We start from the raw sequence: 27,472 nt of genomic DNA, 5'->3' as shown, positions 1-27,472 counted from the left end.
GTTGATTGTGTTGTACCCTTACCCAGAACGAGGTCGGGTCACAGATTTCTCCTGACGATTATGGACCTGTCTACACGTTTTCCAGAGGCGATACCCTTGAGGAGTATCACTACAAAAACAGTGGTACATGCGTTAGTGCAGTTTTTCACTCGGTATGGTCTGCCTAAGGAAATTCAGTCTGACCAAGGGTCAAATTTCATGTCAGGAATATTTCAGCAAGTTATGAAGGAGTTGGAATTAAAGCAGATCAAGTCCTATGCTTATCACCCACAGTCCCAAGGAGCGTTAGAACGCTATCATCAGACCTTGAAGACCATGATTAGGGCTTAATGTGAAGACTATCCCGATGACTGAGATAATAGACGGGTCAATATACGACCCAAAATACCCTTACCCGGAACAAATTGCAACAAATGATTTTTCAACGGTTTTTTGTACTATTTGACCTCAGGAATAACATACTAAAAATCTGCCAAAATCCGCATCCAGTCAAGTGGTTATTTTTAAGATGGCATCCAAGATAGCCGCCATTCACTGAAAATAAAGCGCTTAGAGAAATTTTGTTAGGCGCTATATAAGTATTGAATTATGAATTATTAAATGGATACAACTGACTCATTATCCACCCTAGAATCCTATTTCGGTTCATATTCCATGGTCTAGGGGGTAAAAAAATTGATGATACAGGCTAGAGTTAATTATAAGCCCTCCAGTGTACCTGGCAAATCCAAGATGGCGCCCAAAATGGCTGTCGTAGGCTGAAAAACAACAATTCATATAAGTGGCTTTAATTTGGTTTTTATTCAATTGTTTAAAAGTGAAGTAGTAAATTGGAACAACTTACAAGGACAGTCAGTAGTCCAATCCAAGATGTGTCAAAAAATCCAAGATGGCTTCCAGACATGGAGTTTAAAATGGCTGTTGATAATTAAAATGGACACAGTACATTTCATATCCACCTGGGACATAATGATTTTGGTGTCTTAAATAAGACATTGGGTGATTTTAAGTACGGTGTTGAAATCTGGTGTTGGTGTTGTGACAACACCAACACCAGCCACAACACCGTACTTGAAATCAGGCTGGTGTTGGGATTGACCTCGGAAAATATGACGTATTTCCGGCAGTTCGTGTTGAATGCTGGTGTTGAATGTCGTGTGCTGAACCCAGCACTACGGCTGGTGTTGACGATCTACGTGCAATTTCCCCATTCACCAACACCAACCCCCAGGGATTGGGAAAATCATGATTTCAAGTTCGGTGTTGGTGTTGGTGTTGGCAATCTCAAGCTCGTGAACAGGCGGCGAACACGATGAAACATCCCCGTAAAATTAGCTTTTACAGTTAAGATGAGTACAAATCATTTGAGCTGTATATATTTTGATGAAGAATAATGTTCACTCTTTCGAATTCTTGAATTAATTAAAACATTGGTATTCTGTACGATGAGAATTTAATGCATTCCTCTCCGATTTCATTTTCGTCGTCGAGACTTCTTGCGTGAACTTGAGATGATTTAGCAGCGCAGCGCAGAGGCGTGACGTCATGTGCTTATCATTCCTCTGAACCCAGCTCGGCGTTGGAGCTCGGTTCAGCGGCCTTTTTACGCTCTCAACACCAACACCAACACCGAACTTGAAATCACCCATTGGGACAAGTTACAAGGACAGTCAGTGGTCCAGTATGTTAAAAAATCCAAGATGCCTTCCAAAAATGGAGTCTAATTGCTGTTGCTATTTAAAAAAAACCTGACATAGTTTGCTCTATATCCGGAAATATGATTTCTGTGTCTATACCATGGTTAAATGGCTCAAATAATACATTGGGACAAGTTACATGGAAAGCCAGTGGTCTGGTATGTGAAAAAATCCGCAATGGATTCCAATAATTGATTCTAAAATGGCTGATAATACTTAAAGCGGACTTTGTTCATTCCATTTTGGCCTGGGAGATGTGATTTAAATTAATGTCTAAACCACTGGTTTCAAGGGTCAAATAATATATTAGGATATATTACAAGGACAGTCAGTGATCTGATATGTCAAAAAACCGAAGATGGCTTCCAAAAATTGATCTTAAAATTAGGCTGCTGATACTTAAAGCGGATATAGCTTTTCTCATATCGGCCTGAAAGATGTGATTTTGGTGTCTAAACCACTGGTTTCAGGGGTCAATTAATACATTAGAGCAAGTTACAATGACAGTTAGTGGCCTGGTTGTCAAAAAATCTAAGTTGGCTTCCAAAAATTGATTCTAAATTAACTGCTGTTACTATAAGCGGACAAAGCTTATTTCATATTGGCCTGGGAGATGCGATTTTGGTGTCTAAACCACTGGTTGAAAGGGTCAAATAATACATTAAGACAAGTTTTAAGGACAGTCAGTGGTCTGGTATGACCAAAAATCTAATATGGCTTCCAAAAATTGATTCTAAAATGGCTGCTGATATTAAAAGTGGCATAGCTCATTTTATATATCCGCCTGTGAGATATGATGTCGGTGTCTAAACTATCGTTTCATGGGTCAAATTATATATAAGGACAAGTTACAATGACAGTCAGTGATCTAGTATGTCCAATTCCAAGATGGCTTCCAAAAATGGGGTAAAAAATTTCTGATGTTACTTATAAAAGGACATAGTTTGTTCAATATCTGTCTGGGGAATATGAGTTTGGTGTCTAAACGACGGTTTAAAGGGTCAAATAATACACTAGGGTAAGTTACCAGACCAGTCAGTTGTCTGTATGTTAAAAAATCCAAGATAACTTTTTTTTTAAATGGGGTGTAAATTGACTGTTGTTACTTAAAATTATACACAGTTTATTAGAAATACACTTTGTAGGTATGATTTTGCTGTCTACACTAGGGTTTAAAGGGTCAAGTAATACATTGGGTTAAGTTGAAAGGACAGTCAAGTGTCAGGTACATGTATGTCCAAAAAATCAAAGATGGCTTCAAAAATGGGGGTCTTAAATGACTGTTGTTACTTAAAAGTAGACACAGAACAGTACAAATACACCTTGGGGATATTATTTTGCTGTCTACACTAGGGTTTCAATGGTAAAAAAAAACTTTGGGTCTGGTTACCATGATATGCAGTTATCCATTTTGCCTTAAAATCCAAGTTGGCTTTAAAAAAAATGGGTTCTAAAGTGACTGCTGATACTTAAAAATTGACAAAGTTCATACAATATCCACCTGTGAGAAATAATCTTGGTGTCTACACTTTAATGTATGGGGATAATTTATCATATTGTTTCATGAGTTGGTGAAATTTTAGAATCCGCCATGGATTTTTTTTACCGTGCAATACTAACTATCCTTGTTACTCGATCGTATTATTGACCGAATGTATTATTTGACCCTTCATACCACAATTTAAACACCACCATTATTTCTTACAGATATACATTGTAGAACTCTGACCATTATTGAGTGATACGAGTCATTTTAGATGCCTTTTTTTGAAAACCCTCTTTGATTTTTAGGCAAACTGGTCAACTGCATATCAATGTAACCAGTCCAAACGTATTCTTTTAACCATGAAACCATAGTGTGGACACCGAAATCATATCTCCTTACTGGATTTTAAATGAACTGTGTCCATTTTTAAAGTAACAGCAGTCATTTTAGATTCCGATTGTTTGGAAGCCATCTTGGATTTTCGACAAACTGGACCACTGAATGTCCTTGTAACTAATTTTCTTACTTATAAAACTATGGTATAAACATCAAAATCACATGCCCTTGACGGTTATTACATGAACGATGTCTATTTGTAAATACCAGCGGCTAATTCATACTATTTTGTAAGCCACTATGGACTTTTGTACATACTTGACCACCCATCGTCCTTGTTACTTATCCCAATGTATTATTTGACCCATTTAACCCTGGTATAGACACAGAAATCATATTTTTCGGATATAGAGCAAACTATGTCAGGTTTTTTTTAAATAGCAACAGCAATTAGACTCCATTTTTGGAAGGCATCTTGGATTTTTTAACATACTGGACCACTGACTGTCCTTGTAACTTGTCCCAATGGGTGATTTCAAGTTCGGTGTTCGGTGTTGGTGTTGGTGTTGAGAGCGTAAAAAGGCCGCTGAACCGAGCTCCAACACCGAGCTGGGTTCAGAGGAATGATACCGATTGCGTTATCGATAGCACATGACGTCACGCCTCTGCGCTGCGCTGCTAAATCATCTCAAGTTCACGCGAGAAGCCTCGACCACGAAAATGAAATCGGAGAGGAATGCATTAAATTCTCATCGTACAGAATACCAATGTTTTAATTAATTCAAGAATTCGAAAGAGTGAACATTATTCTTCATCAAAATATATACAGCTCAAATGATTTGTACTCATCTTAACTGTAAAAGCTAATTTTACGGGGATGTTTCATCGTGTTCGCCGCCTGTTCACGAGCTTGAGATTGCCAACACCAACACCGAACTTGAAATCATGATTTTATTTTAGAAGGAACAGCATGTTTTTACTCCATTTTTGGAAGCAATCTTGGATTTTTGAACATACTGGACCACTGACTGTCCTTGTAATTTGTCCCAATGTATTATTTGACCATTGAAAATATGGTCTAGACACAAAAATCATATCTCCCAGGTGGATATGACATGAGCTATGAACATTTTAAGTATCAATAGCCATTTTAAACTCAATTTTTGGAAGCCATCTTGGATTTTTGGACATACCAGACCTCTGGCTGTCCTTGTAAATTTTCCCGATGTACTACTTCACCATTAAAATTTAGTATGTTATTCCTGAGGTCAAATACTACCAGGAACAGTTAAAAATCATTTGTTGCAATTTGTTCCGGGTCAAACCATATATTGACCCGTCTATAAAGGGATCTCATTCCTACTGTTTGCAACTAGGGATTCCCCTAATGAGTCCACAGGTTTCAGTCCATTCGAATTGGTATATGGTCATGAGGTTAGGGGCATCCTAAAGCTTATCAAAGAGAGGTTTATGGTTCAGGATGATGATGTAAACCTTCTAGACTATGTGTCAAAGTTTAGAGAAAGGCGCTCAAAAGCTTGCGATGTGGCTTAGGAACACTTGAAAGTGTCGCAGGGAAAAATGAAAGCTCAAGCTGACAAAAATGCAAAAGAGCGAAGTTTCAAGCCTGGAGACAAAGTGTTGGTGTTGTTGCCTTCGCAAGGTGAGCCATTAAAAGCTAGGTTTAGTGGTCCCTACATAGTAAAAAAGACATTGAATGATGTCAGCTATGTGATCAGTACCCCTGATCGAAGAAAGTCTCAAAGAGTTTGTCATGTAAACATGTTGAAAGAATACTTTGAACGAGAGGCTAGTCAGCCAATAGGTAAACACAGATCAGGTTTTTGTTCAAATGAGGGGGTCAAAACTTAAGCATACAGATTAGGTCAATTCCAATTGAATATTCCACCTGTTCATTGTATTGTCAACCATTTTTTGTTTCGTATTTTTGTAAATTAGAAGTTATTTGGTTGCCATGGCAATAGCGTGAAATGTAATTTATACATTTAGCAACCAAAATATCTTTGTTTAGCACTGTAAAATTAGGGGGAAGTAAAAATAAATCATATTCTACAACGTTTTTTAATCAAAATTTCAATTTTTCTGGGGAAAAAAACATCTTTAAAATAAATCTTACGGCATATACTAATATTTGTGAAAGTTTCATGCTTTAGTCATAATTTGCACAATTGACAGAGACTTTCCAACTTGACTAGCTTTACGTCTCTACATCCAAATAAATCCAAGTTAGTAAATGACGTTTTGATTCTGTATTGAAGTTTACAGGCCGAATATTGACAATGTATCAACTGTTTGTACATGTTTAAGGTATACAAACTTCCGTTTTACACCAAGCAAAGGGAAATGTATTCTGCTTAGGTCTGGATATGCTGGACAGTGGGAGGAGACCTCATGTACTGATACTCGTCGATCTATCTGCCAACGTCCTAAAGGTATTAAAATATGTTTATTTAAAATTTGCATTCAACTTTTGCCAATCATTCTTATGAAGAAAATAGACCAATTACAATTCCTCTAATTCTTTGAATTAAAATGCTTAGGCTATTATATCGCATCGTACCATATTATTATTAAACATTATTAACATCATTATTATTTTTCTTTAATATTATATTATCATTATCGTTATAATGATATTAGTTATTATCATTATTATAATAATGATAAAAATGATAAATAATAATAATTACTATTATTATAATTGTCAGTATTTACATATATGTCAGGTTTCGTTTACATAATCTGTTTAATTTAACTGTTTAATTTATTTACAAAACGGTTTATCGGTTTTGAACTTTAGGCCTAAAGCTTTTTATTTCATAGATCCCCAATGTTTCTGGCATCAGTACGGGCGATCATTCTATCGCTTCATGGGGGATAGTCAAACTTTTGATGCAGCCGAGACTAATTGTATGAGCAGCGGTGGTAGATTGGCAATTATCAGATCAACCGAATTGAATGTAAGTGCAATCATCTCCACACGTGCCCTTATTTCATTATTATAATGGTCTTAAGTTCCTTTGATTTTTAAGAAACAATAAATATATAACCTATGTCAACCAACTTGCTCCTGTTCCATATGCTGTTTTTCACATCGCTGTAAAAAAAATAAAAATGCCTGAGAAAGTACAATAAAATCATGCTGTGTAAAATGTATACGTTACTTTTAATTTGGTGTTCATGTACATCATCACAGACACTCCTCACATCGATTGTATCACCCGCCCTTTCATCTCCTCATTGTTACTGGTTTGGGCTGAGTCGATTATCAGACAACGACCAATTTATATGGAGCGATGGTACGCAATTAAGGTGGGTATACATTTATTTTACAGTATGTTCGTGTGTAACGTCAGAATGATTTGGTGCATTCTGTAGAGAAGATGAATTCGGTTAAATTCAGTTCTATACAACTTCTGTAAAAAAAAAAAATACCCCCCCCCCAAAAAAAAAAAAAAAATAAATAAAATTGAAATCAGTATACACATTTTTATCAGAACCAGTAAAATGCTCGTAGTTACAGTGATATACATAATGATTATTTTTACAAGCAAAGGTATCTGTATGTAGCTTTTACTGCCGATCTCCCCAACATTGTTCACATGGCAAGCTAGACACTGCTGCTGCAATGGTTGACGATGGCAGAATCTTTCTTCCATTAAAACCTATTTTACATTTTTTGTGAATTGATCTTTGAACCATTGTCATTTATTTTGATAATCATTCTTTTATTGGAGAAAAAAAACTAAAACACGTGAACATGTTGGCATCTACATTTTTCATTAAGGCCTTTTTCATGCAAAATAAAAGAGCATTGTGTCAGACAAAAATGCATTGCTCAAGGGCCGTACCGGGAATCGAAGCCCGGACGTCAGCTCGGCCATGGCACCTCGCTATGGCCAAGGTGAAAATTATCAACACACTTGCTAAGATACTAAAGGCGACCGCACACCTTACGATTGGTCTGCGACCCGATTTCAGAATAAAATGTAGTAGAATTTGATGCTAATATTGAGACTTGGAATATCTTACTGTGTAATGTTCTAAATCACCTTACGAATACATATGTTCAAATCTTTGACTATCATCTGGCTATCATCCTTTTAGAATAAAAACGAATTTAATATCTAGTCGTAATGACGTCATAGCAGTCGTACGATTTAAAACTAATTTGGCCTTTACTCCAAAATAAAAGCTCGCAATCTTTCAAAATTGTTATAATAGCATTCTTTTAACTAATTTTAACCTCAAATAAAATGATATGTTCTATTCACATTTTCAGAAAATGATCAAAATTCGATTTGTTCCAAAATCGGATCGCAAACAGTCGTAAAGTGTGCGGTGGCCTTAACACATACCATGGAGCTATTAATAGCTCCATACCCACACCCTCCGGACCTCATGACACGTGCTCGCACACCCACCATTGCATCTACAGTCAGAAGGGAACCGATATGGTAAAATGACACAAACACACTCTGTATAAAATGTGGGGACATTCGTGTGTGTTGAAAATTCACCGGTGACCAGGGAACTTGAGTTTTTTTTAATTTAAAATACGTTTTATAAGGTACTCACTAAAGATGTTTAGGTTTGTCCCCCTTTTGTCTACTTCATCCTGAATGACCGAATAAATTCTGTCATTTCCTTCCTCAAACAATCAAGTAACTCCATGTGGATTCCCGGTGAGCCATCAAGGTTTACAGGACGGTCTTGTGGATGTTTGGGGTCTGATGGAAACAATGCTGACAATCACGGTCGATGGGACAGTCGGACTTGTCTAGACGCACTGCCTTACATCTGCGAAAGACCACAAGGTATAAATTGTAATGATTTTGGTTAAAAGTGGTATCATTTTTTTAAAGATTGCAACAGTAGCGTAATAAGCCAGAAAAGGCGAAAGAATGTCGACCCTTTTAATATTAAAATATAATTCTGCGACAAAGTTAGATGTAATGTTACAAAATAATACATCTCGCCCCTTTTCCTTTTTTTCTTGGTTTTAATTTTTTGGTGGCCCATGACCCCAAACCCCCTTATCTTTACTTCAGTAGAATGTAGCTCTATTAAATCCAGGTTAAATGTAAATAGGTTTACATGAAAAATTGATAAACATTTTGTGATAAATCAATATCGAAACAAAATAGGCCTACATCATGTAAGCGGGTTTATCGCTTATCGTTTAGACGAATTTCACTAGGGTAATATGTTCATGCTTGAATGTTTGTCTACTAAAAACTAATTATGTGAATTAAACAAAAGTTTTGCCAAATTCAGTGTGTTTTGGAACTACTTATACCGCTTTCAGTAACTCGCTGGTCCAGGCCAGCTCCGGGCCTAAGTTGTAAAATTATTAGTTTCTGAATGCTGCGTGCTATAATAGCTAGAGCCAGACCGGTGTTATTTTGATGCTGCTATCAGCAGGGGCGTACGCAAGATTTTTGAAAGGAGGGGGGGGGGGTCAAGTTGAATGAAAATTTGATGAGCAAAAAAAAAGGGTTTCACCAGTCGTTTCGTACCACAAATTTTTGGACAAGCCAAAAAAAGAAAGAAAAGGTTTTCGACCAAAATTGAGGTCGATTCATACCAAAAAAAAAATGTTGGGGGTGGGGGGGGGGGGGGGGGGGTGAACCTCCGTGACCAACTCCCTGCATATAAAATGGGTTTAAAACAAAAAGGGGGGGTTGAACCTCTGTAATACCCCCCCCCCTGCGTACGCCCCTGAATATCAACAGCACGAGACCAGCCCACCATTATCTGTCCAAGTATTTGAATGGGTGACCGTAGCGCCGCTCCTGAATGCTTGTGAGGTGCGGATTATTTTAGCGCGAGCCTGGTACAAACCAAAATGTCGGTTACCAAAAACGATATAAATTGTTCACGCCACAATAGATTATGTCACTCAGTGTGTCCTTCGAAACGTCCTTGGCTTTTAGACCAAAGAAATTAAGAAAGGAGGTTTCATCATGATTTAAAAGACATTTTACAAAGAACGCTTTCACGTGCAGTCAATTTACAAGCATTTGATTTGATTAAGACTGTTGGGTTTTGACCCGGGGTTTTGACTATTTTTTGAGGTTCGAAGTCAAAATAATAACCTTTTTAACAACCAATTTCCCTCTGAATGTCTAAATTGGGTGTAAGCTCACCATAATAATAAAATAAGAAAAAAAAAACATTTACTGCGCAGCAAAAATATTAATGTTTTCTACTGCGCATACATTGTGGGCGCGTTGTGGTCTAGTGGTTCTGACTCTCGCCTTTCTAACAGAAATGACAGAGGGTCGTGAGTTCGAATCCTAGCCATCGCATGTTTTCCTTCAGCAAGAAATTTGTCCCCATTGTGCTGCACTCGACCCAGGTGAGGTGAATGGGTACCCGGTAGGATTTATTCCATGACGCTTTAGCGCCGATATGGCGGCTCAGCTACGACCGGGGTAATAATAATGATACCATCAAAGCGCAGTTGAGTACGTGCACATAGTAACAGCGCTATATAAATGGACATATCATTATTATACAATTTTGCATATCAAAGCTCAACATGGTCATGTATGAAGAAAACAAAAACAATCTTTAGAATCGAAGATTAATATTGATATGCTGGTTTCATCACCTTTCCTGTCAGAATTCATTATTATTTCACTTTCTATTTCGTTTACAGTCCAAATCACAGGCCAATGGATATACTTTCCAGAAATACCAAACGTTCAGTATTACTTTTCAACATTTACAACCAGCTATTTCATCGCAAGTGAATATTGTCAGCAAATAGGTGGACGGCTCGCACAGATAAAAACAAAAGCCATATATGTACGTATTCTACAACTACCGTAGAAATAGTCACGTAAATTTCTACAATGATTATTGTACAGATAGCAATTTTGATAGAATAAGGAAAAGCGTAGAAATTACTACTACGATGTTCCTTATTCTACTAAAATTGCCATTTCTTCAATATCATCTGAACCTCTTCGATTTTTGCTTCTATATTACTACCATTACTTCTACAGTGCGTCTCAAAAAAACTATACACTTTTGAAAGGGCGACCAAACAAAAAATATGTCACTTTTGGGGAATATACCTATATATATGGAAAGCCAATGAAGTCAACTTTCAGATGACACCAAAAAGTTGGAAAATTATTCAAGCTTGAGTGAGCACTACCAGCTTAAACAAAGGGTATGAAAATAAGGGTTGGCAGGAATTAGCCTTTCGATTTCTGTCAGTTTTAGAGAGGCGAGTCCATTGGAACTTGCAAATTCAAATTGATTTAAATTAAGGACGTTCCACAGTTATGTTTGTGCGCATTATGATCTGCGCATAGTTTACACTCCGCGCACTGACGTCACAATGGATGAACAGGTGATTAATTAGCTGCGGGTATGAGCTGATTTGTCTCATCTTCTGCACTTTAACTGCAGATCCGATGCGTTATTTCATGAAGCTAACAAATTGAATAGTTCCATGGACCATTCAAAAAAATTCTCTACAATTTCAAAATACTTTACTCTGCAGTGCTGCCAAGAATCACGAATATTATCCCAAGTTTGAATAAATGGTAGAGTGGTTTTGACTTTTTCTTCACATAGATACAAAGTGTTCGGCGCATTTTTGGTGTTTTAAAAGGCACATTTGCTCTAATAAAAATTATAATAATACCTTGTACCTCTTAGGTATACCTTCCTCTACAACATTGCAAATTTTGGTGAAAATGACATGGATTTTGAATAAAGTGCATCAGTTATTGTACTTTTGTAGTTTGTTACTGAAATTTCACATTTCTTAGTTTGGGATTTTGTTATCTTTTACACCATTTTTAAAATTGACAGTGCTGTTAAACTAAAAATTTCAAACAAATAGCACTATAAATAGATTCTCCATTCTAACAATACAATTATTAACTCACTTGCTAAATTTGATGACTTTTTCATGTAGTTTGACCGAGTAATAAAGGTTTAAACTCATTGTAGTAATCCTGGGTTGTCTAAAAATGCCAAATTCTTTTGAATGCGCAATTCTTAAGAACATCAATTTGGGTGAACTTTGAAGCTCTGTAGCAAAAAACCAAGCACATGGACCTATGTTAATTTTTGCATATTTCGAATTTTAAGGTTCTAAAGTATCTGTGTGCAAAGTTTGGTGAAAATGACATGGATTTCACTTTAACTGTGGAACGTCCTTAAATCAATGGTCATTCATGATCGATTTAAATTGTTGGAGCAAATTTCATTAATTATCAATTTGAAATTTCATCCATAAGTGAGCGTGAATTGCAATCTTTAGTGCAGCATTTTAACTTTACAATGTGGATCTCAGCAGTTTGTTCATTGGAGTCAGGAGAATAGGGGTAAGATAGGACTTCAGTGGGTGAAGTAAGCTGATGGGAAAGGGTCAACAGAAAGTTTAGCCTCCCTCTAGGTCTGCCCCTCCCCCCTCCTGTGAGATTGAGACTGATTGATATTAAATGCACGCATTAAGTCCAGAGTGGACTGTCAATTTGGTTATAAATTCTGAAAATTAGGTCATCAACTTTCACTTATCAATCATTCAATCAACAATTTGTTAGTAAATCAACTCAATCAATGTGATCAATCAAATATTCACCTTTTTCAATAAATTATCAATCAAACATTCTGCGTTTTCAATAAATTATTTCATAAATCACCATAATTAGTCAAGTTCTTAATAATCATTCAATGGAAAATAAAGACCCATCGACCATAAGTCACGAGGCATTTACGTTTTTAATACCATCCAGGAGAAAGAAATGGATGGAGGGCGGGGGTGAGTACATGACATGTAATTTGTAACAGAACACAAAGAAGAATGCCCCTTTAACCCAGTCTTACCCTATCTCACCCCCTTGCATGTATGAGGTACAATCACATTACTCTGACTCTCACAAGCACACTTGCTAAGATCCACATAATAAACTAAAAATGCTACACTAAAATTAAAATTCCTGTTTACTCATGTATTACATTTCCATTTTGTAACTCATGAAATTTGCGTAAGAAACCAAAACTGATCTCAATTCATCAGTAATTTAGCATAACACCCTACCCTTAACTTTGCAAGTTCCAAAGGACTCACCTCAGTAGCGGACCGTGACCCGGAGGAGACAAAGCATTGGGGGGGGGGGCACTGCATTGTCTGTGAACAATGCTGTGCCCCCCCATGCTTTGTCTCCTCCGAGTCACGGTCCGCCACTGACTCACCTCTACAAAAAACCTGGAAGGCTAATTCCTGCCCCCCTAGCAAAGGCTTGTCTCTCAGGAGGGGTGAAAGGGGTAGAGAGAGGGAGGGGGGTTAAGTGATTTGTTGACCCTTATCCCATCCACCTATATCTCCCACCTCAGTCCTATCCCTTCCATGATCACATTGCTGAGATCCAAGTGAAAAAGTAAAAAATTGTATTTCATGTTCTGTCCTGCATTAATTTCAATTTAATTATTCTTGAAATTTGCTCTAAAAACCTAAATTCATAAATGTTTTATCATTGATTTATCAGAACACCCTCAACTTTGCAAGTTCCAAGGGACTCGCATTTCAAAAACTGAAAGAAATTGGAAGGCAAATTCCTGCCCAGCCTAATTTCCATACCCTTTGTTTAAGTAGGTAGTGCTCACTCAAGCATGAATAGTTTTCCGACTTTTTGGTGTCATCTGAAAATTGACTTTATTGGCTTTCCATATATATAGGTATTCTTCCCATTAGTGACATATTTTGTGTTTGGTAGCCATTTCAAAAGTGTAGAGTTTTTTTGAGACGCACTGTACTACTACTACTACTACTACTACTACTACTACTACTACTACTGCTGCTGCTGCTGCTGCTACTGCTGCTGCTACTGCTGCTACTGCTGCTGCTGCACTAGTAGTGGAGGTGGTGGTAGCATGGTAGTAGTACTATTAGTAGTCAGCACTTTATCCCAATTTTAAACTCGGTTTCCTCGTGTCAAAAGTATTTCATAGCAACATTTCAGGGTTACACGAGATATTTTAAAGTTTACATGCCATTGTATCACTTCAGAACTGTTCTTTAGATCTATAAATAAAAGGATAAGCTATTTTTTTCATTTGATTCGATTCTGTGTCATTGCTTGTGTAGACAGCAGTGACGGATCATTTTGTAGTAGCCTATTGGTTTGGCCTTGATGATTTGAGCAAGGAGGGTGATTTTCGATGGAGTGACGGAACATTCTTGCAAGAAACAGGGTAAGATAAAAGCAGTCCATGCAATTTTGCCTTTCTATATTTAATATAGAAAGGCAAAATTGCACTTTCCAAGTGAGAAGAAGTATTTTAAATTCTATACGCTTCCGGATTGGAAACCAATGTAACTTTTGGAGAATTCTATATCCATATAGAACATGAATCAACAACAACAAAAACCTTGTACCTGTACTTAACTATTCTTGTATATCGCCCATGAGACCATTGAATAATTTATTCAATGGTCTCATGGGCGATATACAAGAATAGTTGTTGAGTACAGGTACAAGGTTTTTGTTGTTGATGATTCATGTTCTATATGGATATAGAATTCTCCAAAAGTTACATTGGTTTCCAATCCGGAAGCGTATAGAATTTAAAATACTTCTTCTCACTTGGAAAGTGCTAAATGGTTTGGCACCAAAATATCTACAAGACCTTGTCATGCCTTATACACCAGCTCGTAGCCTAAGATCATCACACCAGCAACTTCTGAAGGCTCCCAAGATACGTGTAGCATATGGTGTGCGAGCTTTCTCTGCCTCAGCACCTTCTCTCTGGAATAATTGGCCGTTAAATTTAAGAATTATACCATCACTGGAGACCTTCAAATCTAAACTGAAGTATTACCTTATCTAACAATATTAGTTATTGGCACTTTGACACTCATCCAAACTTTATCATTCTTTCTTTTCTTGTGCGCCTCGGAATATAATATTTATAGATAGATGGCGCTATATAAATGCCTATTATTATTATTATTATTATTATTATGATCAAGTCCATTCAAGTTCTAATAATAATATGAACATTTGTAATGCGCCGGTATCCATCATAAAAAGATGCTCATGGCGCAATAAAGAAAAGAAAAGAAAAAAAAAGGAAAAAGAAAAAGAAAGGAAGAAAGAAAGAAAACCTACTAAAAAGAGGGGTAGAATAACAATTACCTAAAAGCTTGCGTGAATAACCAGGTTTTAAGAGAACTTTTGAAAGTGGTGAGACAAGAAATATTGCGGATTTTTATTGGCAGTTTATTCCATAGGAAAGGCCCAGCATGTTGAAATGATCGATCCCCCCATGAATTATGAGATTGTGGTACAGCGAGTAAGAATGAACTAGAAGACCTAAGGTTGCGAGAGGGATTGTATGGAGTAATCAAGGAAGAGTTGTATTGAGGTGCAGTTCTGTGAATAGAATGGAAAACAAGTAGGAGGATTGTAAATGTAATGCGCTGTACAACAGGTAACCAGTGAAGAGATTTGAGAATGAGGGTTATGTGATTCCTCTTGGGGGACATGGTGACGATACGGGCAGCATTATGTTGGATTTTCCGAAGGCGATCTAACTGAGATTGTGAAACATTTATACTAAAGCATTGCAAAAATCAAGACGGCTCGTAGAGAGATCTGTGATTCTCCGTCCTGAAAGCCCATGGTACACGGACACCCTCCGTGAGGCCATATGGGTGTTCAAGTACATTCAGCTTGGTTGCCACATTGGCAACCTTGAATATATATTTTATTTTCTTCTAATTAGCCTAATCAGCATAATCATCTAATTAATGTGTTTACTATATGTAATCGACATGGACAAATTTCTCCCGGAGATATTTACTGTGTCTTCTGCTGTGCTTAGTGAGCATCCAGATGTCGACAGCTTTGCTGACATGTTACGCTTGAAACTCCGCGAAACACTCGATGTTCATGCTCCGCTTGTAGAGAGATCTGTGATTCTCCGTCCTGAAAGCCCATGGTACACGGACACCCTCCGTGAGGCCAAACGTGATAGGGGATGCAGTGAAAGAAGGATGCTCAGAAGTGGTCTCCAGATGCATAGGGATGTATTTCGTGCTCACTCAAAGATATCATAAGCTTTTATCGAAGGCAAAGAGAGACTTTTACCTTGAGAAAATTGAAGCTAGCAGTCACCGGGCTTGTATAAGATGGTAAAAACATTGTCATCACCAACAGAGAGCAAGGTTCTTCCACCAGCATCTTCAGTAGAATTAGCCAATTTTTTTGCAGACTACTTCAAGGAGAAGCTTGCTAATTTACGAGCCAAGTTGATGCAAACTCCTGGTGGAAAACTATCCACTGAACTCAATGACCAGTGCCATTCTAATCTAGATACTTACCATGAGGTTTTTGAGAATGAAGTCAATCGTATTATCAAGTCATCATCTTCTTCGACATGCGAATTTGATCCCATGCCAACGGTAGTGACAAAGAGCTACATCAACAAACTACTCCCAGTCATTACTGCTTCGGTAAATACCAGCTTATATTCAGGATTTTTGCCATCTCAATTAAAAAATTCAATTGTTACCCCCCCCCCCCCTTATCAAGAAAGCCGGGTTTTCACAGGAAGATCTTAGGAACTACCGGCTGTATCTCACCTGGGTTTGTTGTCACCAAAAGGTGACAACAACTCAGATTATGGACTATCTAACGTAAAACGATTTGCTTGTTCCTGCCCAGTCAGCCTACAAAAAGCATCATAGTATTGGGACTGCTATTGTCAAGGTGCAGAATGATATCGCGCTTTCCCTAGATCAGCGGAATGAACACTCTTGGTGTTGTTAGATTTCACTTCTGCTTTCGATACCATTGATTATTCGATAATGCTGGACAGATTAAGCAAACGTTATGGATTCAAGAGTTCTGGCTATGAATGGTTGTCATCGTACCTGATGGGAAGATCGCATGCAGTAAAGATTGGAAATGACTACTCCTATGAAGCAGGAGATGACTCTGGTGTGCCTCAGGGTTCGGTAATGGGGCCCATTCTGTTCACCTTGTATAGTGCTCCAATCTATAACATCATCAAGGCTCATGATCTCAACTGCATTATATATGCGGATGATATTCAGGTTTATCTTTCTTTTCCTTCGAATTTACTTCAAGATTTGTCTCCAATACACTACCTGCTCTAAATATCATTGTGGATGTAGTTAACCCACCTGCAGTCCAAAAAGCCCGTAACCTTAATTGATGTTATCATGGACAAGCATCTGTCAATGGTAGATCATATCACCAAGACCTGTCAGTCAGCTATTGGTATTCGTACAATTGGTCAGATGATGCATTTTCTACAGAAATCAGAAATCGGATGGACTACTTGTTCACTCACTAATTATATCTTATGTTGATATATAATTCTCTGTTATGGCGTACCCAAAACCCAGTTGAACCGTCTACAAAGAATCCAGAATACCGATCAGGACCAAAATTCAATTGAAACCAGTTGGATTTCCAACTGGTTTCAATTGGTTTTAACATGGAATATAACAAATTCCAATTGGAACCAGTCTAGCAACTGGAAATCTCAACTGGAACCAGTTGAGTAACTGGAAGTTTCTTCCAACAGGAAATTACTTCTAGCTGGAACCAGTTGGGTAACTGGAAATCCTAACTGGAACCAGTTGGGTATTACTTGAAATGAATTCCTACTTGAAATGACTTGTAACCGGAAAGTTGGGTAACTGGAAATGACTTCTAATTGGAACCAGTGGGATAACTGGAAATCCTTACTGAAACCAGTTGGGTAACTGAAAATCCTACGTGGATCCAGTTGGGTAACTGAAAATCCTACGTGGATCCAGTTGGGTAACTGGAAATTACTTCCATTTGGTTTTCATTTGGATTTTTTTCCAGTTACCCAACTGTATCCAATTGAAACAAGTTGATTTGCATATTATCTTCCAATGTGTACAGATCAATGTTTTATGGGAACCATCATCATTTACAATGTATCTATTCATTTCTTTTCATTCTCAAGTGCCGCACTTGTTAAAGATAAATACTTACCATGTTCATAAATTGTGTAGATTATAATTAAAACAGATTAAAAGATAACTAATACACCACTAACTGTTACTAAATTATATCAAATACAAATACATATATTCGAAGCTCCTCCATATAAATATATACATCTAATTGATTGCAAGGCTACACATTTATAATAATTGAATCAACAGCAAATTTGCTTAATTTTTGAAGATTTGCTACATGGGCTGCCGGAGAACCTAATAATAATGAAGGAGCGGAACACTGTGTAGAATACTGGGATCGATCTGGTGGTTTGAATGAGGAGCTCATTGGTTGGAATGACCGACTGTGCGACTATCCACATCGGTTTATCTGCGAGAAATCAGAAGGTACGTCACATTAAACACAATACAAAACGTCACTTGTGGACGAATCGGCCAGTATGCGTCAACACAGATTTTCATATGACCATCCGTAAAAAACGGATATTAGGTATACATGTATATCGTGTTTGTTAACCAATCAATCTACATGTATGGCAACATCCAAATATTATACAATGCTATCAAATAAGGAAACCTGTTTATTGTCGGCTATATCAAGAAATATGTACAAATGATATTATGAACAAAATAAGGCTTGCCATGCATACACGCTTGATAAGGTCTGAGAATGTACGTGTTTAACGTCTGCAAAAAAAATTAATTACACAAGCATGCTCGCCCACACCCTCACACACACGTTAATATCTTGACACGAGGGGCGTAGATCGATTTTTCAGATAGGGGGCGGGGGGATGGGAACGGAACCATTAATCAACATTCCGAAGGCCGATGACATAAAACAAACACACACATATATAATGTAGGAAAATTGTGAAGTGGATACACATCGCACTTACAATAGATGGTGCGATTTGATTTAAAAAAAATTATCATTTTGACCTAGGACCGGGACATTTAAAGGAAATATGGTCATCATTTTTTTCCATGAAAACTATCTTACTATCCCTCTTCCTAAGCTCGAGATGAAACCTGTCGAAATTTCATCCTGAAAAGGGACAATTTAATAATTAGGAATTCATGGATATGTTATTATCTTTAAGCCTAATGAGAGCGCGGCCTGAAAACTATACATGTTATACACTTTTAATAGTGAATATATTTGTAACAATTAATACGAGTGCAAATTGCGAGGCAAAATTTTAGATAAACTGTCATGAAAAGGGAATTTTAAGTAGTTTGTTAGAATTAATATACTCACTTGGATCCGCCTATGAAAAAAGAGTTTTGCCATTTTCTTGTTTATTCATAGGCAGAAAATAATTTTATATTGAAATTCCTGGGTAAATGTTCTGTTACGATACTGAAACAAATAACAACGAAATTTTATTTTAAATTTTACTTCTTTTTTATTACAGGAAATATATAAATTATACACTAAACAAAATAAAACCAAACATCCTACATGTTTTGAAGAGTTAGATGTGCAATACAAAGTTATGATAGTCCTGTATTAAATCCAGATAAAATCCAAGTTGGTTGGCGTAGATTCCTTACATTAAAGTTCACAATAATGGCGATGACAAAATTGATGTTGAAGCACGATGAATGACAACAGTCACTGTAACGAGTTCAAATGTCTGTGAAGACGATGTTGATGATGATTAACAGTTAATTTCAGCAATCCATGGGTTGAAAAGCGTTCATTAAAATAGGTTGATGATCTCGATGAGAACTGAGAATTCCTTTCTCAAAGTAACTGCAAACGGTTCATTGATGGCGTGCAAACAATTCCACTGAAGATAAATGTTGTATTTCAGTTGGAAATATACTGCTCTGACATAAAGTCTGGTGTGAAACTCCGATTTCTGATCTAATATGAAGAAACTGCCAGCTTTTATATATATATATATACACAACAAAAAAAGTAAGTCCCCCCTAAATCAACTTTTGAACGGAATTATTTTGAGATATGATATTTCGTAGGTGGTTTTCTACACTCATTAAGCAACTCATATGGGAAAATGAGATTGATCGGTTGAGTCATGCATGAGTAATTAAAGATTTAATTAAAAATGACCATTTTTGAAAGTCACAAGAGTCGTTTTTCAGATTGTGCAAATACAAAGTTGGGCAAAAGTTGTTGTTAGGTGAATTTTATGGTGTTAATGCTGTTTTACTATCCATCATTTAGCCACTCCACACACAATTTTGATATCGTATGTTCATGGTTGAGTGAGCACAATATTGCAGGTGCCGCAGAAGCGGGATGGGGGGCTAAGGGCCCCCACTTTTTTTTCCAAAAGCATGTACAAAAATGTAACAATGACCATACGATTGTGATTTTTTTTGCATGGTCAGCCCCCCACTTTTGGCTAAGCCCCTCCCCCACACTTTGAAAACCGTTCCGCGGCCCCTGTATTGTGACGTATCATCATAGGAGTTTTTGGTAGTATCCTCTACAACTTGTTTGGTCATATTAAAATTTGAAAATGTTGGTGGCTCTCCCGATTATAGGCCCCTCCCTCATTTTTAAATTCTGGATCCACCCCTGATTTGTTCATAAATCATACTGATCATGAGAAATTGTTAGGAAAAGAATACATTTATGCAGTATAAAGAGTATTCATTCCTAAGTTTTCGAATGTGCTCGCTCATCCATGAAAATGTAAAAAGTTCGGAAACTTCTAGTATTGTCTTTAAGAAAAAGAACATTATCCTTCTTTCTAGAATCGTCCACTTTTAGAATACTCTTGAATTACCTCAGTGAAATTAACAATGTAAACAACATTAGGTAATTATATTGTTCTTTTCACTGCAGGCAGGCTCTATTGTCTGCATTCCATAAATAACAAAGATTACTCAGCCTATTAAATAGACATGCCCAACAAAGCTTTACTGAGACATTCTGGAATATGCTTAATCATTATATGCTATGAATATCCTTAAAGAGGAAATAACTAAATGAATGTAATTGCTCTTACAATTCTTTCATATAACAGTTCTTTTACAAAAGTTCCAATGATAGATCATTTTCCGCGATGTGCGCGCGTTGGAACTATAACGTACGCCTACTATAGATGTAAGAACTAAAAGTTTATATTGTGTTTGATTAATTTGTCAATTTCTGTGTAAATTCTATATTTCCTTTTTTTGCCCTTCCGGAATTATTATTTCATTGGTGGGCATGGTGGGGCGATCGCCTCCTCCCCCCCCCCCCCTCCTCCAGGATCGACGCCTCTGCTTGACATATAACCAAAACCATAATGCTCTCATTTATTCATTTTGGGTTTTTTTATTCTTCATTTTTAAATCTTGACAGTAAAACCGAAATATCTTCTTGCCATGACTTCCTCCCCTTTCGGGAGTACCGAGACGCCCCCAAGTTTCTCTTGTGTACTCTCACCGGACAACATACAGGATACCATAACCTACACGGAGAGAGAAGTTAGACCAAGCCTCACTACTGAAGGGTATTCACTGGACGTACCGGGGACGAACACGTCTCGGATTGGTGGCTTTACACAGAACCTACCTGGTGGTACGACGTCCGTTGGCGTTTACAAGTGTTCCAGTACATCTACAATCACCGGTACTTCAACATCTGTGGATGTAACGATTCTCTCACAAGGCAGTACGTATACAACATAAATGATTCATTAATGGTGATATCAGTCTTCAAGTAGTAAATGTAGTAGGCCTACGAAGTTCAAGAGCCAAGGCAACATAAGCAATTTCAATAAGTCATTTGCAGACGTTTGTAGCCGGCCTTGACTTTAAGGGTGGCAATTATATCAAAATAAGTCGTTGTCCTCATCAACGCCATTGCTATCACATCATTATTAATCCATTAAATTCTAGGACATTTTCAACCAAGTGACGGTCGCCTCACCAAAACAGTTTATCCCGGTGATGACATCACACTCTCAGTGTCTACCACTGATAGGTATTCATCGGGATCGGATGAAATCCGTTGGAGCACCTTCTCAAACCTTGCTGAAGGATCATTGTCTCCAAATGGAGATGGAACTCTAACCTATACTATTCTTTCAGCAACTAAGAGGAATGCAGATGTCTACGGAACATTCCAAAACAATGCAGTGGACAACCGTCTTTACAGCTTGATTCGCGTCATAGTTAGTGGTAAGATCTGTTTTTTTTTTTTTTTTTTTTTTTTTTGCCTTCCTTTCTTTTTGCTATACAGAAATTACTGGAAACTGTGCCGGACGTTAATATACGTTGTTAGCGCTACAGAGGCCCTGTTACAACCGTCGACCGGTAACACTGGCGTACAGATTGGGTGGGGTCTTGCCCCCTCCCCCAATCTTTCACAACCTAGAAAAAAAAAGGAAAGGGATAAGGGTAAAAATTTTATCAAAATCTATCACAAACCTGTATTTTCGAAATAGAAACGTCGAAATTTTTGCTCTCTTGGAACTTTAAAACTAAAATTTATATTGCGTGATGCGCCAGATCGGGCCCCATAATTTTTTTTTTTAGCTCATTACGCCTCTGACCGATGAGGTCTCAACAACACGTTATGTGATTGGGCCTACTTCGGGGCTCTGTTAGCACTAACAATATTTCTGTGTTTTGACATGACAAAAATCAATCTCGCGAACATATCGCAGGGTTTTTTCGATAAGGGAGCGAGACAACCTAATAAGGATAGTGTATCTTTTTGATTGGGTAGACGTATCGAGTTCTTTTCGAAAGTTGTTTCTGTTATGGTAACTCCCGAAAGAACTTGGCAGGCCAGGGTTTTGGCTCTGCTTGATAACCTACTTTCATATAATATAACTTAATTGAATAATAATATTCTCTGCGTGCTTTTGCTACCTATAAGTTAGACCACACAAAATGTTCTTGTCCTAATTAAATCTTATTAAAGTATTTGTGGCTTATATAGGTATAACACCTAATACATAATGATTCATACATGTATATCATAAATACTCCTGCACATTTTTTCTTAATTTTCAAGCAATAATGTTTTTAAGATTGACTGTATGGTATAGCTTTTTATTTTATTTTTTTCTAAGAGAATTATAAATGCATAAAATGAGGGAACTCCCTTTTCCCACATTTAATCTACTAAAAGACTGTCCCCGTGGCAGATGGAACCTACCGTTATGTGATCGTCTGTGTGATAACTGCTACAATGGAGGAATCTGCCATCCTCAATCAGGAACGTGTATCTGTCCTCCAGGATTCATCGGAAAAAATTGTCTCACCGGTGCGTATTTCCGTTATGGTTTTGTATACGCTTTATAAATCTCCACCTTCACTTTTTCTGTATATGCCATTATGGTCGAGGAACAAATAAACCGATTTTGGTATGGCTTGGTCACAATCCACCGTGCTTCTTCAACGTGTGATCTGCGTAGTATGCATAGGTCCGAATTTTTCATCAAATGCGAAAGAGCACGTAGAACATACAAGGTGGCTTTGACCAAAAAACAGTGCATGTGGTGACCTGTTCTTATAGGGGCAAGTGATACGCACGGTCACCGTGTATTGTAACACAAATTGTCACCCCTGACAATCGGGCGACAATTTGTGCAAAAACTGACACTACAAATTGTCACCCCTGCACAAATTGTCGTCTAATATGTAGGCCACAATTTGTGGAGAAGGGAACACAACAATCGTAACCCAATTTCACTTACACTTAACTTATTTGTCTGAATGAACACACACACACACAAACAAAATGGGTCATTTAGAGTTCGTATGAAACTGTGAATGTTTCTTTGGGTGTGAGTGTGTGTGTGTTAATTAACAACATTTTGACATGTTTGAGTGAAACCGATGGTGGTATCTCACTGAGACGGATTTTGGACTACTTTTAAACGGTTTTAAGACGATTTTGAAACTTGTCGCAGAGCTGTCTTCTTAGGCTCTCAGTAACAAACTCGGAATAGACTAAATATTCATTTTGGCATTATCCGAAAATGCAGTTAGACCATTTGGCTATCAGACGAATCGTTCATTTGACCAAATGAAAATTAGACGTATAATTAGAAGTATATTTTATAACAATTGCAAATTAGACCAAATGGGTTTAGCCCATGTGTTAATAGAAAAAACGGAGTCCAATAATAGTCCAAGTGTTGTTAGACCAAGTGGATAAAAACCGAATTTTCAACGGGCTCTACTGCTGTTCTATATTAACCTCCCCAAAGGTTAATTGCCAGTTTATCTTAACCCGATTTCAGTAAAATCTCACCTCTAACACAACGCACACAACCTTACCACAAACAACGACACACACCAGGACGCACATACACTACACACCAGACTGATGGTTGAAGACAATTTGTGTAATGGGCGACAATGGTTCTAGGTTTCTTTTTGCCGACCCTTACGGGCACAATGTGCTTAAATAATTGAGACCGGCATGTGCAGCACAAATAGGGCGACAATTTATGCAGGGGTGACAATTTGTGGTGTCAGTTTTTGCACAAATTGTCGCGGGGTGACAATTTGTGCAACAGCGTGCATCATGCACGTATGTTTTAAGTGAAAACATCTGAGCAGCCCTAGCTCATGGCTAAAGTTCAAATCGTGACCATGTACTTTAATTAGTTAGTTGCGCGCTGTAAGATCGCTACACGATAAAATGGATCTTTACGGTTGATAAAATGGTTAAGAGTAAACTGAAGTCGCGGACAGGTATACGGTTGGATGTGACCACGACAACGTGGGTGTACGAATCGCCGAGATTTGTTCAGGTTCGAATTATGGCTGCGATGGAGGTTTGTACAAACGCACGCAGACCATCTGTGCCCACAGCATTACACATACAGAATGAATACAGCTTGAAAAATAAAGGTATCCCGTCTAAAAGATCCATTCTTGATTAAATGTTACCCACTTGTAAACCTAATGAAAATAATCGATCTGTGCGCGGCGGGGGGGGGGGGGGGTTGATTGGACCAGAAAACGGGTGATAAAGACTCCATTTGGGGCCTTTTTTCTTACATTTTCGGATAAACGAACCTTCGGATTAACGAACCTCATTTCGTTTTAGGACTAACGAACTATAGAACTGTAAAATGTATACTTATTATTTATTATGAATAATTGTTATTGGCCAGCATGCGGTAAGCATCGTTTTGGATGGGGCTGTGAACTTGAATGTGGTGCTGGTAATGCTCTGGATGCTTGCAGCGAAAGTCAAGTCTGTCTACCCGATCCCTATGGTTGCAACTGTCTCTCTGGTTACACAGGAATATACTGCGATGAACGTAAGAATGATAATTAATTGATACCAATAATCCTACGCTTTAAAATATATTGTTCATCTAATAGCTCAATCGCATTACAGACCTTCACAAACATGACAAATACTACTACTAATAATGATTACAGCTAAAATGTTGAATGCACATGTATATGTTTGTGTGTGGGGGAGCGCGCGCGCGCTTGTTTGAAGTTGTGTATGAGGAAGGAAGCTGATGAAGCAGAGATGTAATATTAATATAGATATATGGGTGGTGTTTTATAAAGCTGTTCGTAGGTTAAGGGTCACTTTAAGAACGACTGGTGATCCTTTATACGCTACCATTTACCATCTACCATCTACCATTCACCACAAGAAAGGATCACCAGTCGTTCTGAAAGTCGCTTTTAACTTACGTCTTTACGAACAGCATTATGAATCGGACCCATTGACTGCTTTGAGAGGCATGGTTGTTTCCAGATGCTCAAGCATAGGTGACCGCAAGGCGAGTGTGCCCGAGGGCATGGTCTGGCCGGGTGCGGTAGGCCCTACCCGCGAGCCGAAAGAAACCATGTCTCGAATATCAAAGCAGTCCATATATATTTCACGAACCGATTCAAACGTTAGATTTAGGGACTAGTCTAAACGGTTAGGCCTAGCCCTGACGTTAGGTCTCAAATATCAAAGCAGTCGGAGCAGTCCATATATACCTGTAGATCTGACAATAGGCCTAGATATTTTAGGAACCAAATTAGGCCAGGTTCTGATAATTAATATATCTAGGGCCTAGGTAACGTTACACTTAACGTTACAGTAGACTACTGCGGAACTAGATCTCCAATAGATAGATCTAACCTTACATTACTAACAGCCCTAGACCCTCGGTTACGTCAGATCAAAGATTAAACGGAACATTAGGTCTAACCTAACTTTATATCTAACGTACGTTACAAATCTAACATTAGAGTCTAGAACCTAGGCCTATGGCTACTCTACTAGACTAAGCTAACGTTTGAAGTAGGTCTAGACTTAGTGACAACATTAATTTTCATTAGGTAGAGCTAGGCTAAAGCCCGGACCTAACGTCGTCGTTTGCCACAGAGTCTTAAGTTAGTCCCTAACTGTTAATTATAAAGTTAATTAGATCTAGATCTAGTTTAGCGACAGTACTCTTATCTTTTTAGCCGACTCACCTTTTGCGAACATGCACTTGAACACCTGTAACAGATTTGATGATTGATTAGATCTACATCCGTCATGTCCTTAACTAAATACGTTAGTCATTTCGATTATGCCTAGATTCTTTAACAGGAATAAACAAGCAAAGTCATAGATCGGCATCGTTTCATGCATTGATATGTCATATCCGCTGCGCACTTTTGCGCATGAATGCGCGTATTGTCTAAACGTTCGATCAAATTGCGCGGATATTTATGGTATCCGCAAACACTGCAGGAAACAACATTTTGCACGCATTTAAATGGGGATATCAGCCAAATATTGCTATGCCCGTCGTTGAGGGGCGGGTCAGGGGCAACGGGCAGAAATCTTGTTAACTATGCCCTGGGTTACCACCTTAGTTTTTTTGTTTTGCAGGCATGGTGGATTACATGAACCCACTTTTGACCAATCAGAGGAACAGATTATTCGATATTCTCAAAGAGAGATTGATAATGTTATTTTGATTCATGAACTTCTCTTCCCCAGAATGTCCTCCAGAAAAGTTTGGTGTTGACTGCCTTCAAGATTGTCACTGTGCCGAAGGGATACCATGTGATGCTTTCACTGGAAGATGTGAAGGAAGCTGCGAGGATGGTTGGTCAGGAGTCGGATGCCAAGGTAATAATGATAAAAACAACAGCAATAATAATGATACTGATAATGAAATAGTTATGATAACAATAGTAATAATAATAATAATATTAATAATGATAATGATGATAATGTACTCAATCGTAAAAAATACAAACGGTAGGGGGGAAAGAAAGTAATGAAAACGCAACAACAAACAAATGAGGTAAAAAGTCTTGTTCTTATTCTTGTTTTCCATATTTCAGAACAATTTCCCCCCCAATCATTAGGAGATACAAAGAACAGTGACATAATATCACTTCATTGAAAATCGTGAATTTTGTTGTTTTTCAGTACCGAGTGTCTGCCCTACTGGTTATACCGGAATTACTTGCACAGAGTTCTGTAATTGCCCAGATCACTCAAAATGTGAGAAGAAATCAGGGTTTTGTACGTCAACACAAGGTCAATGTAAGATTGGATATGTTGCTGAATTTCCAGAAACACCTGACCGATGTTCCACTTGTAAGTCAATATCTGTCGGCTTTTCAACAGTGTTTGTTTTCAGAAAACAACAATATGGAATATAACAAAATTAATGTAATCCGAGTAATTTAAAGTGACTCCAAGAGGTATATATAAATAAATAAATAAATAAATGAATAAATAAATATATATATGTGTGTGTGTGTGTGAGAGAGAGAGAGAGAGAGAGAGAGAGAAAGGGAAATTATACATGTACAGCAGCTTTGGCAACTCTTGTACTTAAATATGTTGTGAAAGAAATGAATGAAGAGAACAGTGGTACATTTAGCTTAAATCAACGTTCCAAGGAGCTTTTTGAAAATATTATATATATATATATATATATATATATATATATATATATATATATATATATATATAATAATTTTTTTTCTTCCAAA

General features: G+C 37.6%; 1 protein-coding gene across 2 annotated transcripts in view; it reads left to right on the top strand.

Annotated features, from left to right (window-relative positions):
- The first annotated feature begins 5,852 nt into the window (after window positions 1-5,852).
- The window catches only part of LOC129282660 (uncharacterized), a 46,365-nt gene continuing 24,745 nt past the window's right edge, over window positions 5,853-27,472 (top strand). For both annotated transcript variants that reach the window (XM_064113881.1, XM_064113880.1), the window contains exons 1-13: window positions 5,853-5,972; window positions 6,364-6,500; window positions 6,737-6,852; window positions 8,206-8,357; window positions 10,205-10,353; window positions 13,655-13,761; window positions 17,760-17,917; window positions 20,853-21,164; window positions 21,392-21,673; window positions 22,632-22,766; window positions 24,631-24,780; window positions 26,463-26,594; window positions 26,901-27,071. In XM_064113881.1, coding sequence (XP_063969951.1) covers window positions 6,411-6,500; window positions 6,737-6,852; window positions 8,206-8,357; window positions 10,205-10,353; window positions 13,655-13,761; window positions 17,760-17,917; window positions 20,853-21,164; window positions 21,392-21,673; window positions 22,632-22,766; window positions 24,631-24,780; window positions 26,463-26,594; window positions 26,901-27,071 — 1,954 coding nt within the window. In that variant the 5' untranslated portion in view covers window positions 5,853-5,972; window positions 6,364-6,410. The remainder of the gene's footprint in view (window positions 5,973-6,363; window positions 6,501-6,736; window positions 6,853-8,205; window positions 8,358-10,204; window positions 10,354-13,654; window positions 13,762-17,759; window positions 17,918-20,852; window positions 21,165-21,391; window positions 21,674-22,631; window positions 22,767-24,630; window positions 24,781-26,462; window positions 26,595-26,900; window positions 27,072-27,472) is intronic.

The sequence above is a fragment of the Lytechinus pictus genome, chromosome 19 (genome assembly GCF_037042905.1).
Source record: "Lytechinus pictus isolate F3 Inbred chromosome 19, Lp3.0, whole genome shotgun sequence".
Lineage (NCBI taxonomy): Eukaryota > Metazoa > Echinodermata > Echinoidea > Temnopleuroida > Toxopneustidae > Lytechinus > Lytechinus pictus.
The sequence above is the reverse complement of the archived record's forward strand: the minus strand, read 5'-3'. Positions and strand labels throughout refer to the sequence as shown.